Below are 13,743 nucleotides of genomic sequence, written 5' to 3' on the forward strand. Positions count from 1 at the left end.
TATTAAGTAACCCAAATTTCTCAAACATAATCTAAACCTTTGGCTTGCTCGGTTTTCCAAATTTTAAAATATGACAGTGGCATATAATCTGTCACATGACATTTGTACTTGATGACTAGTAGGGAAGAACATTGAAATTTAGATGTTGAGCTGTCAGCTTGGCTAACTCACTAGTGAATTACCCCTAAACATATGCCAAAAAGCATCTCATTCAAATTCATGCTTCAGGTATATACTGGTTGAGTATTTCTTATCCAAAATGCTTGGGGATGCTAGGGACCAGAAGCGTTTCAGATATGGGATTTTTTTTGTCAGATTTTTGAATATTTGTATTATATTCTTACCTGTTGAGCATCCCAAATCTGAAAATCCAAAATCCAAAATGCCCCAATGAGCATTTTCTTTGGAGAATTTAGGATTTCAGACTTACAGATTTGGGATGCTCAACCTGTACATGTATATTATGGGTTTGGGGAGGTGCTCTTGAGTAGCTGAACCCATACACATGAAACCCACAAATGTTATGCTGTCTCTAAAAATCCACAAACAAACAGAAAATGAAACAAAAAACAAAATGAAAAGAGCAAAGAAAAAATCCACAAATGTTTTAGATTATATCTCTATATATTCTAATTTTTCATGACTCAGTAATTTTCAATAAATAGGATATAAATATAATCCTCGTTTATGCCAAAACAATCTGAAAGACACATTAAAATAAACTTTAAGATAATGACCATTTCTAACGTTGTTTTGTGTGACCTGGAAGTAGTTTTCAGCAGTCTCAGAGTGCCTGGTTAGCTTGATACTATTTTTGGTTTGTTTGTCTGACTTTTAATTTAGAAATGATTATAGATTCACCTGAACTTGCAAGTACAGAGAGGTCCTGTGAACCCTTTGCCTAATTTTCCCCAATGGTTAAATCATATACTTATATTTCAATATCAAAACTAAGTAGTTGACAGTGTTTCAATGTTTGCATATATATTTTTTCCACATGTACAAAATCAAGATACCGAAATATGCCATCACCACAAAGCTCTCTCTCTCACTACTCTTTTATAGTCACAGCCATTTTTACTGCCAACCTTGTCACCAACCTTAACCCCTGACAATGACTAATTTATGCTCCGTCTCTATTATTTTGTCATATTAAGACTGTCATAAAAATGGCATCATTCTCTATATGTGACCTCTTGAGATTGGCTTTTTTCACTCAGCTTAATGCCCTTGAATTCCATCCAAGTTGTCACATGTATCAGTAGTTTGTTCCTTTTTATTACAGAGTAGTATTCTATGGGATGGATGTACCACAGATGTTTAATCATTCACTTATTGCAGGACATTTTCATTTTGTCCAGGTTTGGCTATTATAAATAAAGCTGCTGTGAACACTGTGTTCCAGATTTCTATGTGCACCTAAGTTTTCATTTCTCTAGGATAAATGCCCAGGTGTGCTGTGGCTAGGTCATATGGTAAGTATGTCTTACTTTTTTAGGAAACTGCCAAACTCTTATTTAGAATGACTGTACCATTGTATAGTCTTACCAGCAATGTGTGAGAAATAAGTTTCTCTACATCCTCACCAGCATTTGGTATTATCACTATTTTTTATTTTAGGTGTTCTGGTAGGTATGTAGTAGTATCTTATTGTGGTCTTAATTTGCAGTTTCCTGACAACCAGTTATATTGAGCATCTTACGTGTTTATTTGCCATCAAATATTGTATATCCTCTTGGGTGAAAATCCCTTTATGTCTTTTTGTCCATTTTCTTATTGGATTGCTTGTTTTTTTATTGCAGGTTTTGAGAGTTCTTTATATAATCTAGATATGCATCCTTTGTCAGATATATGGTTTGCAAATATTTCCTGCCAGTTTATGGCTTGTTTATTCATCCCCTTCGCAGGGTCTTTCAGAGAACAAAGATTTTAATTTTGATGAAATCTAGTTTATCAATGTTTGTTTCTTTGTTTTGATCATGCTTCTGATGTCAAGTCTAAGAACTCTTCCTCAAACCCCTAGGTCTTGAAGATTTTCTCCTGTGTTGCGTTTTACAAGTTTTATAATTTTACCTTTTATGTTTAAGTCCATGGTATATTGAGTTAATTTTTGTATAAGGTGTGAAGTTTAAAGATTCTTATTTTTGGCTGTGGATGTTCGATTGCTGCAGCATCATTTGTTGAAAAAAGCTATCTGTGGTGGTGCACAGTGGCTCATACTTGTAATCCTAGTGTTTTGGGAGGCTGAGCCCAGGAATTCAAGACCAGCCTGAGCAACATAGCGAGACCCTGTCTCCAAAAATAAAAAATTACCCAGGCATAGTGATGCACACCAGTAGTCCCAGCTACTCTGGAGGCTGATGTGGGAGGATCACTTGAGGTCAGGAGGTCGGGGCTGCAGTGAGCCATGATTGTGCCACTTCACTCCAGCCTGGGCGACAGAGGAAGACCCTGTCTCAAAAAAAAAAAAGAACAAAGAAAAAACCATCCTTCCTTTACTGAATTGGTTTTGCACCTTTGTGAAAAATCAGTTGGCTATCCTTGTGTTGGGCTGTTTTTCAGTTTGCTATTCTATTCCTTTATTCCGAGTGTCTTTCTCTGCATCATTACTACATAGTCTTGATTACTATAGCTGTGTAGTAAGCACATTGAATGATTCTTCCCACTTTGTTCTACCTTTCACAGATTGTTTTAGCTAATTTTTTATATGAATTTTAGAATAATCTTGTCTAAATCTATGAAAGTTTTGCAATAATTTTAATAGGAATTGTATTAAGCCTGTTACTAATTTGGAGAGAATTGATACCATTTTTCAATTGTAATACTTTTAGCAGCAGAGAATTGATAACTTTATTGAGTTTTCTGATCAGTGAACTCAGTGTATGTCTCCATTAATGTTGATCTTTGATTCCTTCCGTCAGTGTTTTGTAGTTTTCAGTATACAGGTCCTGTAGGTCTTTTGTTAGATTTACACCCAGGTATTTCTCTTTTTTTTAGCTATTGTAAATGATACTATATTTTTTATTTTTGTTTCCATGTGTTCATTGCTCAAATATAGAAATGCAGTTGGTTTTTGTGTTGATCTTTTGTCTGTAATCTTGCTGACTTGATTTGTTCTAGGAGTTTGTTTTATAGATTTCTTTGGATTTTCTAAGACCATTATACCATCTGCAAGTAGGGATAGTTTTATTTCTTTTATGATCTGTATGCTGTTTGTTTCCTTTTCTTGTCTTACTGAAAGAAAAGTCTCTAACTGTAATTGTGAATTTGTCTGTTTCTCCTTTAAGTTATGTCAGATTTTGCTTCTGATATTTTCAGCTCTGTTTATTATGCACGTTTAGTATTGCTGTGTCCCTCCCTATACCTCATCCTGGTTAAAACTTAAGAGTAATATAGTTAGTAGCAGTGGTGAGAGTGGACATCCTTACCTTCTTCCTGATCTTAGGAGAAAAGCATTCTGTCTTCATTAACTGTGTTGTTAGCTGTAAGGTTGTTTTTTGGGGTCAGGGGGTTGTTTTTGTTTTGAGACAAGGTCTCTGTCTATCACCATGAGTCGAGTTCTGTGGTGTGATCATACCTCACTGCAGCCACAAACTCCTAGGCTCAAGGGATCCTCCTGCCTCAGCCTCTTTGAGCAGGAATGCACAGCCATGCTGTACTTTTTTTGTAATTACTCTTCATCAAGTTGAGGCAGTTCCCCTCTATTCTTAATTTTCTCAGAGTTTTTATGATGAATGGGTGTTTACATTTGTCAAATGCTTTTTCTGCCTCAGTATCATCTGTTTTTTCTTCTTAATCTGTTAATATGGTATGCTATGTAGATTGGTTTTTGAATGCTGAACCAACCTTTCATGCCTGGAATAAAACTCCACTTGATCATAAGGATACTTGTTTTTATATAGTACTTGGTTCTGTTTGCTAATATTTTGTTGAGAGATATTTATAAGAGTTACTGTTATATATTCAGTTGTTTTCGTTGTCTGGTTTTGGTATCAGGTTAATATTGACCTCATAAAATAAGTCAGTAATTGTTTTCTCTTCTATTTTCTGACAAAGATTATGGGGATTTGTGTTAATCTTAAAAGTTTGGTAAAATTTGCCAGTGAAACTAGTTCTGGTCTTGAAGATTTCTTTTTTGAGGAGTTTAGAAATCACTAATTAAATTTCCTCAGTAGTTTTAGGATTATTCAAGTGATCTATTTTATATTGAATGAGTTGTGGTAGTTTGTGCTTTTATAAGAGTTGGTTCATTTCATTGTAATTTCAAATGTATGTGTAGAATTGTTCATAGCATTTTCTTAATATCCTTTTCATGTCTTTAGGGTCTATAGTGATAGCTTCTGTTTCACTTCTGATACTGGTAATTTGTGTGTTTTCTTTTTATTAGTCTTGCTAGAGGTTTGTCAATTTCATTAATTGTTACAAATAACTAGTGTTTTATTCCCTTGATTTTCTTTTTTTTTCCTATTTTAATTTCATCTTGCTTTTGGTTTGTTTTGCTCTTACTGTTCTACTTTCGGGAGGTAGAAGCTTAGATTACTAATTTGATTTCAGGCTTTTTTTCTTTTCTAACGTAAGCATTTAGTGTTACAAACTTCCCTTTCAGCACTGCTTTAGTTATACAAACTTCGATATGTTATATTTTCATTTAGTTCAGTATATTTTTATTTCAGAATTCATCTTTGACTCATAGCTAGAAGCATGTTTAATTTCCATGCATTTGGAGGTTCCCATTATTTTTCTTTTGTGGATTTCTAGTTTAATTCAATTATGTTCAGAATATAATCTGTATTATTTCAATTCTTTTAAGTTTGTTGTGCTTTGTTTTATGCCCCGAGTAGACTGGCCCTTGAAGAGCATATGTACTCTGCTGTTGTTGGGTGAGCGTTCTATAAATATTGATTAGATTTTGTTCTTCGATAAGGTTATTGTATTCTTCTTTACTTTTGCTGATTTTTTTTTGTCTATGTGGTTATCAGTTTTTGAGAGGAAGGTTGAAATCTCCAACTATAATTGTGGATTTTTCTGTTTCTCCTTCAGTTCTGTCAGGTTTTACTTCTGATATTTTCAGCTCTGTTGTTTATTATGCACGTTTAGTGTTGCTGTGCCCCTCTCTATCCCTCATAATCTTCTTTGCTCTGAAATCTATTTTATCTGATACTAATATAACCACTCTTGTTTTATTTTGATTGGTGTTTGCATGGTATATAGTTTTTCATCCTTTTACTTCAACTCACCTATGTTGTTGTATTTGAAGTGAGTTTCTTGTAGACAGCATGTGGTTGGGTCATGGTTTTTGTTTTATTTTTTATCCACTCAGTCTTTCTTTTAAAAGATGTATGTGGACCGTTTATATTTAGTGTAGGGCTTCAGTCTACCATTTTTTTGTTGTTGTTGTTCAATTTGTTCTCTTTTATTCTATTTTCTTTTGTTTATGATTTCTTTTTCCTCCCTTCCTGTGGGTTAGTTTTATATTTTTGAAATTCTATTTTGATTAATCTATAGTTTTTTTAGTGTTTCTCTTTGTATAGCTTTGACAGTGGTTGCTGTAGGTGTTACATCATACATATACACACACTTACTACAGTCTACTGGTGTCATTTTGCCAGTTTAATTGACGTGCAGAAACCTTAACTCTTTATATCCTTTTGATTCCCTTTTTATAATATGACTGTCTCAAGTGTTTAACCATATCAGTCAGTGTAATCATCTTTCTTCAACCATAGAATATAATTTAGAAAACACCACCAGAGGAAAGTGTTGTATTGACTCATATTTATTATTTGCTGTTTGCGTTGCTACTTCTCCCTAACATTTCAGTAATCCTTCTTTTATCATTTACTTTATATTTACAGAACTTATTTTAGCCATTCCTTTTTTTTTTTTTTTTAAGCAGGGTCTTGCTCTGTCACTCAGGCTGGCATACAGTGGTACAGTCTTGGCTCATTGCAGCTTGACCTCCCAGGCTCAAGCCATCCTCCCACCTCAGCGTCCCAAGTAGCTGGGACTATAGGTGCACACCACGACACCTGGCTAATTTCTGTTTTTTTTGTAGAGATGGGGTTGTACCATGTTTCCCAGGCTGGTCTTGAACCCCTGAGCTCAAGTGATCCGCCTGCTTTGGCCTCCCAAAGTGCTGAGATTACAGGCCTGAGCCACCACGCCTGGCCTAGCCATTCTTTAACAGCAAGTCTGCTGGCAACAAATGATTTCCCCTTCATTCTTGAATGGTATTTCAGCTGGATGTAGATTTCTGGGTTGGCAATTCTTTCCTTTCAGTACTTGAAAAATATGTGCCACTACCTTCTTGCCTCCCTGGTTTCTTATGAGAAACTTGCTGTTTGAATTGTTTTTTCCCCTTAGATAAGGTATTGTTTTTCTCTTCTTTCAAGATCATTTTTCTATGTTTTCGGAAGATGACTGATGTATCTTGTCACGGATTTGTTTGGGTTTATCCTGTTTGTGGTTCATTCAACTACTTAAACCTGCAGATTTATGTTTCTTAATGCATATTGGTAATTTTCAGTCATTATTTCTTTGAATTTCAGCCCCTCCTCCTTTCTCCTCTTCCTTTAGGACTCTAATGACAAAAATGTTAAATCTTTTGTTATAGTCCCATGGATAAATGAGTTTCTTTTCCACTCCATTTTTCTCTGTTGTTCAGATTAGGCCATTTCTGTTGTGTAGTCTTCAAAGTCACCAAATCTTCTGCTCTCTGCATTCTACTCAACTCACTCTGAGTTTTAATTTCTGTTTTATTTTTCAGTTCTAATTTTTTTTTTTTTTTTTTTTGAGACAGGGTCTCACTCTTGCCCAAGCTGGAGTTCAGTGGCAAGATCTCAGCTCACTGCAGACTCCACCTTCCAGGTTCCACCCAAGTAGCTGGGATTACAGGCATGCACCACCACACCCAGCTAACTTTTGTGTTTTTAGTACAGACGGGGTTTCACCATGTTGGCCAGACTGGTTTGGAACTCCTGATTTCAAGGAATCTGCCTGCCTTTACCTCCCACTGTGCTGGGATTACAGGCCTGAGCTGCCGTGCCCAGCCTAAAATTTTCATTTGGTTCTTTTTTTATGTCTTCTATTTCTTTGCTGAGAATATTTGTTTCATTTGTCTCAGGTATGTTAATAATTGCTTATGAGGCATTTTTATAATGACTACTTTAAAAATCCTTGTCAGACAATTCTAACATTTATGTCATCTCAGTGTTGGTGTCTGTTGATTGTCTTTTCTCATTGAACTTGAGATTTTTCTGGTTCTTATTATGAAAAAGTTCTTCTATTTAAACTGGGCATATTGGTTACTATATCATGAGATGCTGGATTTTGTTTAAATCTTTTGTTATAGTAGGCATCTTCTGACAAATGTTCTGGCAGGGCATGAGGTGCCCTACCACATTGTTGCCAGTTGATAGTGGGAGTTCAGTCTCCTCACTAGGCCTCTACTGGTATTACCTTGGCTGGGTTGGGGGACAGAGGCTCAAGATTACCTGTTTACCTCTTTTCAGATGGCCTCCACCCATAGGGGGTGACTCATTAGTTACTGGATGGTGGTATAATTCCAGTAGGAAGGGAAGGGGTTTTCTTGTAACTGCTGGGTGTGGGTGGATGTATTGTTTCCCTACATGGCCTTCATTGACGCTGTTGGATCATAGGGAGGACCTTGTTAAATCAGACTTCTCTGACCCCACCCTGGCAGTGCCTTGTTATAACTTGGTTACAGTAGAAGGATGAGGTTCAGCTACATTTTTTGCTGTACTGTTTGGTTGGAATTGAGTGGTTATCCTAACATTTTCTGTCTTGCTATGCTGCCCCTTTCCTGGTCCTGTGGCTGGAGGGTCGGCTTTTCTTGGAGATTTTTTTGACAGCACCTTCTGGAGTTCTTCAGCAGCCAATCTAGGATACATGAGGCAGAAAGAAAGTCTATAACATTGGGCTCGGTGGCTCACACCTGTAATCCCAGCATTTTGGGAAGTCGAGGCAGGAGGATCACTTGAGCCCAGGAATTGAAAACCAGCCTGGGCAACATAGTGAGACCCTGTCTCCACAAAAAATTTAAAAATTAGCTGGGTGCATTAGTGCATTTCTGTAGTCCCAGCTACTCGGGAGGCTGAGGTGAGAGGAGTGTTTGAGCCCAGCAGGTCAAGGCTGCATTGAGCTGTGATCATGCAATTGCACTCCAGTGTGGGTGACAATTCAAGACCCTGTCTCAAAAAAAACAAGATTTTAAAAATAAAAAGGTAGCCCATGAAACTCAGTACCACATTATCCTTTATATCCTGAGGGCCCTACCCATCTGCCTCATCCTTCTCACTTTTCAGAGCTGCCTTCTGTTCCTTGTATATATACAAGATTGGTAATTTGGGCTTCATTAAAATTAAGGACTTCTGTTCACCAAAGGTGTGATAGTTAATTTTATGTGTCAGTTTGACTGGGCTAAGAGGTGCCCATGCAGCTGATAAAACACTTCTGGATATGTCTGTGAGGGTGCTCCTGAAAGGGTATTTGAATTAGTAGACTGAGTAAAGAAGATTGCCCTCATCAGTGTGAGTGGGCATCATCCTATCCATTGAGGGCCTGAATTGATCAAAAATGCAGAAGAAGGGCAAATTTGCTCTCTCTCTCTCTTTGGGCTGGGACATCCATCTTATCAAGCCCTTGGAGATTGGTAATCGTGGTTCTTCAGCCTTCAGACTCAGACAGACTAGGACTTATACCAACTGCCCCCACCCACAGCCTAGGGCTGCCTGATTTTCAGTCCTTTGAACTGGGATCAGGATTTATACGATTAGCTCCCTGGTTTTGCAGCGTGTGAACAGCACATTGTAGCACTTCGCAGCTTCCATAATCACAGTGAGGCAAATCTCGTAATATGTCTGCGCACGCACACACACACACACACACACACACACACACACACACACACGCATGTACACAGAAGTTCTTAACTCCTGTTGGTTCTGTTTCTCTGGAAAACCCTGACTAATATAAATGTCATTTCACATTAAGAGTGTAAAGGCGAGTCACGAAGTTGGAGAAGCTATTCCCAATGTATACATCTAAAAAGGTCTCATCCAGGATATATAAAGAACTCTTAAAAATCAATAGGATAAACTAGACAACCCAATAGAAAAATGGGCAAAAACTTGAACAGGACTTTACAAAAGACGATATCTGAATGGCCAGTAAATGTATGAAAGCATGGTGATCCTTATTAATCATCAGAGAAATTCAAGTTAAAAATGGTTTTGACAAAAGATGCAAAAGCAATTAAATGGAGAGAGCATAGCCTTTTCAAAAACTGGTATTGAAACAATTAGACTTTCATAGGCCAAAAACACCTTTACTTAAGCCTTACCCATATTTTAAAAAATCAAATCAAAATGCATCATAAATCTAAATGTAAAACTATTATACTTATATAAGAAAACAGAAGAAAATCTTCTGCATCTAGGGTTAGGCAGAGTTCTTAGTCATGATGCCAAAGGCATATAATCCATTAAATAAAAAATCAATAATTGGACTTAATCGAAATTAAAAACTTCTGTCTGTGAAAGACTCTTAGGGAAAGGAAAAGACAACTTACAGACTTGGAGAAATAATTGCAATTTGCATATTTAACAAAGGAATCATTCAGAATGTATAAAGAACTCTCAGAAAGAAAACAACTCAGTTAGTAAATGGGCAAAGGACTTGAACTGACAGTTCTCTGAGGAAGGCTATGCAAATAAGCATATGAAAAGATAGCATCACTAGCCATTAGGGAAATGTAATTTAGGTGAGGCTGGTGGCTCAGGCCTGCAATCCCAGGGCTTTGGGAGGCTGAGGTGGGAGTATCACTTGAGGCCTCGGATTCAAGACCAGCCTGGGCAACATGGTGAGAATCTATCTTTACAAAAAATTAAATACAATTAGCTGGGCATGGTGGCACATGCTTATAGTCATAGCTACTTAGGAGGCTGAGGCAGGAGGATCACTTGAGCCCAGGAATTCGAGGTTGCAGTGAGCTGTGATTGTGCCACTGCACTCCAACTGGGGAGACAGAGTGAGATCCTGTCTCTAGAAACGAAAGAAAATGTAATTTAAAACCACATGAGTTGTCACTTCACACCTATCAGCATGGCTAAAATAAAAAATAGTGACAACGTTAAATGCTAGTGAGGATATAGAGAAACTAGATCTATCCTACATTACTAGTGGGAATATAAAATGAAAACAACCATTCTGGAAAACAATTTGACAGTTCAAAAAAACAAAACTAAACAACTAAACATACTTGTCATATAACCTTGCAATTTGACAGAAGTATAATGATAAAGAACAGATCTGTAGTTGACAGGGTTTAGGGTTAGGGGAAGGGCATGAATACGAAGGGAAAACACAAGAAAGGTTTTTTTGTGTGTGATAATGGAACAGTTCTGTATCCTGCTTTGGTAATGGTTACATGATTCTACATGCATGATAAAATTTTGCAGAACTATATACATCAAAGAAAAACTGATGAAACCCAAATGAGCTCTGTACTTGAGTTCATACCAACATCAATTTCCTGGTTTTGACAACGTATTGTTGTTATATAAGTTGTAGGTTACCATTGGAAGCCGAGTGAAGGATATATGGGAACTCAACTGGTATAATTTTTGTGAACCTTAAACTGTTTTCGAAGGTTATAATAAAAACAAAAAGACAGTACCATGAGTTGTCAAGGACCTGAACAACTGGGAGCCTTATATACTGCTGGTGGGAATATGAATTGGAATAACTACTTTACAGAACTATTTGTTCAGTTTAGCAGTGCGTGTAAATACCCTATGACTCAGCAATTCCACTCTTAGATATGTACCTGACAGAAATGCTTTTATCAAAGGACATGTATAGGATGGTTTGTATGAGCACTGTGCAAATAATCCTTTATATTTTAATTATGTTTGTTTTGAGTATATACTTTAATACTAATACTTAGTATTAATATCTAAAAAATGTATTGGGTAGTTTATCTCAATATGGACTTGCATATTGAAGTTATTTAAGGTTTCGTGTGTGTTGTGTGTGTATGTATGTCTGTGTGTTTTTTAACCTACGTAGTTTATACCATTCTATATGCTTGATTCTTTTGTATAGCTCTATGCCATCTTTTGCTTATGTGGGATAGATATTAATAACTGGAATAATTTCGGACCAGCATTTACCCATATACCTTCAAGCATGTCCTCTAGTTAAAGAAGCTACAGTTCATTCTCTGTAATGAATATGTGTTATAGAGGTATAAAGATGAAACTTGTCATCATAATCCCACTGACCACAGAGAACCACTCTTAACATTGTGTGTATATGTTTTTGTTTTTAATGCATTTGCAATTGTATTTAGTAAGGCTCTATATTCTGCTTTTCTTCCACATAACGTAGTATTTGGATTTTTAATGGCAACATAGCCAGAGTGTAATTTAGTTCTCTATGTTATACATATTGTTTAATTTTCAACCTTATGCTACTATAAAATAACACTGTGATAAATACATTTTCTTCAAAATTGTATACCATTTCTGTACATAAAGTACATAAAGAAATACCATTTCTGTACATAAAGCAGCAGATATTTTGTGATAATTTCTATAGTCTATATTCATAGATGTGTGGTAGTTCCAAATTGACATAAAACATGAATTTAGTATCTCTATTTATTTTATACCAGGATTTTTCTTTAGTATATAATATGATTGGTAAACTAAATTGTAAACTTTTCCCCATCATTTAAATTTAGAGTTTCTTTGCATTCTAGTGTATAATGAATGCTATAAGTGTAATTAGTATGGCATTTTAGTAATTAATTTTCTTTCATGAAAGAAAAGAAATTTTGTGTTGATTATTGAGAGCTTATTATATTCCAGGGATTTTTGTCACTCTATAAGTTACCAGCGATAAGCAAATTATTAAATTATTGTACAGTCATCCAGTGCAATACTATGCAGCTACCAAGCATGATGTTTACCAAGAAATTTGGGGAACTGTTCTTAATACATATTGTATATACAGATATTATCCCGACTGCAAAATTTAAAAAGTATATATTCAGAAAAAAAGAAACCTATAGGAAATATATCATGATTTGAATGGAGGTTGTTTCTGGGGAGTGGAGTGGAACTGAGTAATTTTTTTCCTTAGAGTTGTTTTTATTTTCAAAAAGTGTTTATCCAAACTTTTCAAATTCAATTTTCATTAATATCAAAGTAATATATTTACATATTTTTAAAAAACAGATAGCTTTACAAGGCTTCAAATAAAAACCAGTCCCGTGACCAAATCTCTTTCTACCTGTGATTTCTGCTTTCTGGAGGTAACCAACTTCAACTCTTGGCAATTCTTACTTACATACATCCTTTCTAAAGTGTAAGGTAGTGATTTACCACAAGTACACGCACACTTTTCCTCATTCGTTTACCCAGTATAATTTTTCATATTTGCCTAAATTAATTTGCAGTGTTTTCTTTATTGTGGCTATGTAAATATTTGTAAGCCACTTGAATACTGTGTTTTTCCTTTTTTGTGTACTTATTTATTATATTTTGCTGAAGTAATGATTTGTTTTTACCATTTGCTTAGTATTCTATATACCTATCACCAATTCATTTCTAAATTCTACTACAGAAATATTATAAATCCTGGCCAGGCATGGTAGCACACACCTGTAATCCCAGCACTTTGGGAGGCTGAGGTGGGCAGATTACCTTAGGTCAGGAGTTCAAGACCAGCCTGGCCAACATGGCGAAACCCTATCTCTACTGAAAATACAAAAATTAACCAGGCATGGTGTTGTGCCTGTAATCCCAGCTGCTCAGGAGACTGAGGCAGGAGAATCGCTTGAACCTAGGAGGCGGAAGTTGCAGTGAGTTGAGATTGCGCCATTGCACTCCAGCCTGGCTGACAGAGCGAGTCTCTGTCTCAAAAAAAAAAAAAGAAAAAAACTATAAATGTTTGTGTTCCAACAAATCAGGTAATCTATCAGTTTCTTTTTTTTTTCTTTAGACACACCCTTCCTGGAGCCCTGTGTCTGTCTTCTTGCTCATGTTTTACCTACCCCAGTACCTTGCATCTATCTAACGTCTCTCCTTATATTCATTATGCTGTATTATAAATGTTGAGTCACTCCTACATATTCACCTACTTTTGCATTGTCCTTCATTTTGATGTACTTAGTGCCCCTAGCTGTACCCAATACAATATAGACTTTCAAGTTAAATATAAATTCTCTAAATTTATTCAGAAATCTGTAAATAAAACCTTGACCACATTGTAAATGTTTAATTTTTCATTTCATCTTTATTCCTAAATCAGACTATTTTATTTTCCAACAATAGGATTCTTCCTAGGCATATGTATTATCATCCTGACTCCTTAGATAATATCTTATTTTCTTCAGTAAGTAAGAAATGAATTCTCTGAACTCTTGATAGTTAAAAAAAAAAAACTGCCTAAGTATCAAAAAGTCATATTGTAATTAAAATATTTGTAAAGTACTAATTACTGAAGCGTTCTATATTTTCATTTTCAGAGGGCGATTATTTATCATTTCTACTAAAGCAGGATCTCTAGGAATTAATCTGGTAGCTGCTAATCGAGTAATTATATTTGATGCTTCTTGGAATCCATCTTATGACATCCAGAGTATATTCAGAGTTTATCGCTTTGGACAAACTAAGCCTGTTTATGTATATAGGTTCTTAGCTCAGGTAGGTTTGTAAT

At 35.8% G+C, this 13,743-nt stretch overlaps 1 protein-coding gene across 8 annotated transcripts in view; it reads left to right on the forward strand.

The window, feature by feature from the left end:
- ATRX (ATRX chromatin remodeler) overlaps positions 1-13,743 on the forward strand; it is a 224,319-nt gene that overhangs the window by 155,860 nt on the left and 54,716 nt on the right. For all 8 annotated transcript variants that reach the window (XM_023202314.2, XM_026452141.1, XM_026452137.1 and 5 more), the window contains one exon: positions 13,553-13,730. In XM_023202314.2, the coding sequence (XP_023058082.1) occupies positions 13,553-13,730 (178 nt within the window). The remainder of the gene's footprint in view (positions 1-13,552; positions 13,731-13,743) is intronic.

The sequence above is a fragment of the Piliocolobus tephrosceles genome, chromosome 12 (genome assembly GCF_002776525.5).
Source record: "Piliocolobus tephrosceles isolate RC106 chromosome 12, ASM277652v3, whole genome shotgun sequence".
In the NCBI taxonomy this organism is placed as follows: Eukaryota; Metazoa; Chordata; class Mammalia; order Primates; family Cercopithecidae; genus Piliocolobus; species Piliocolobus tephrosceles.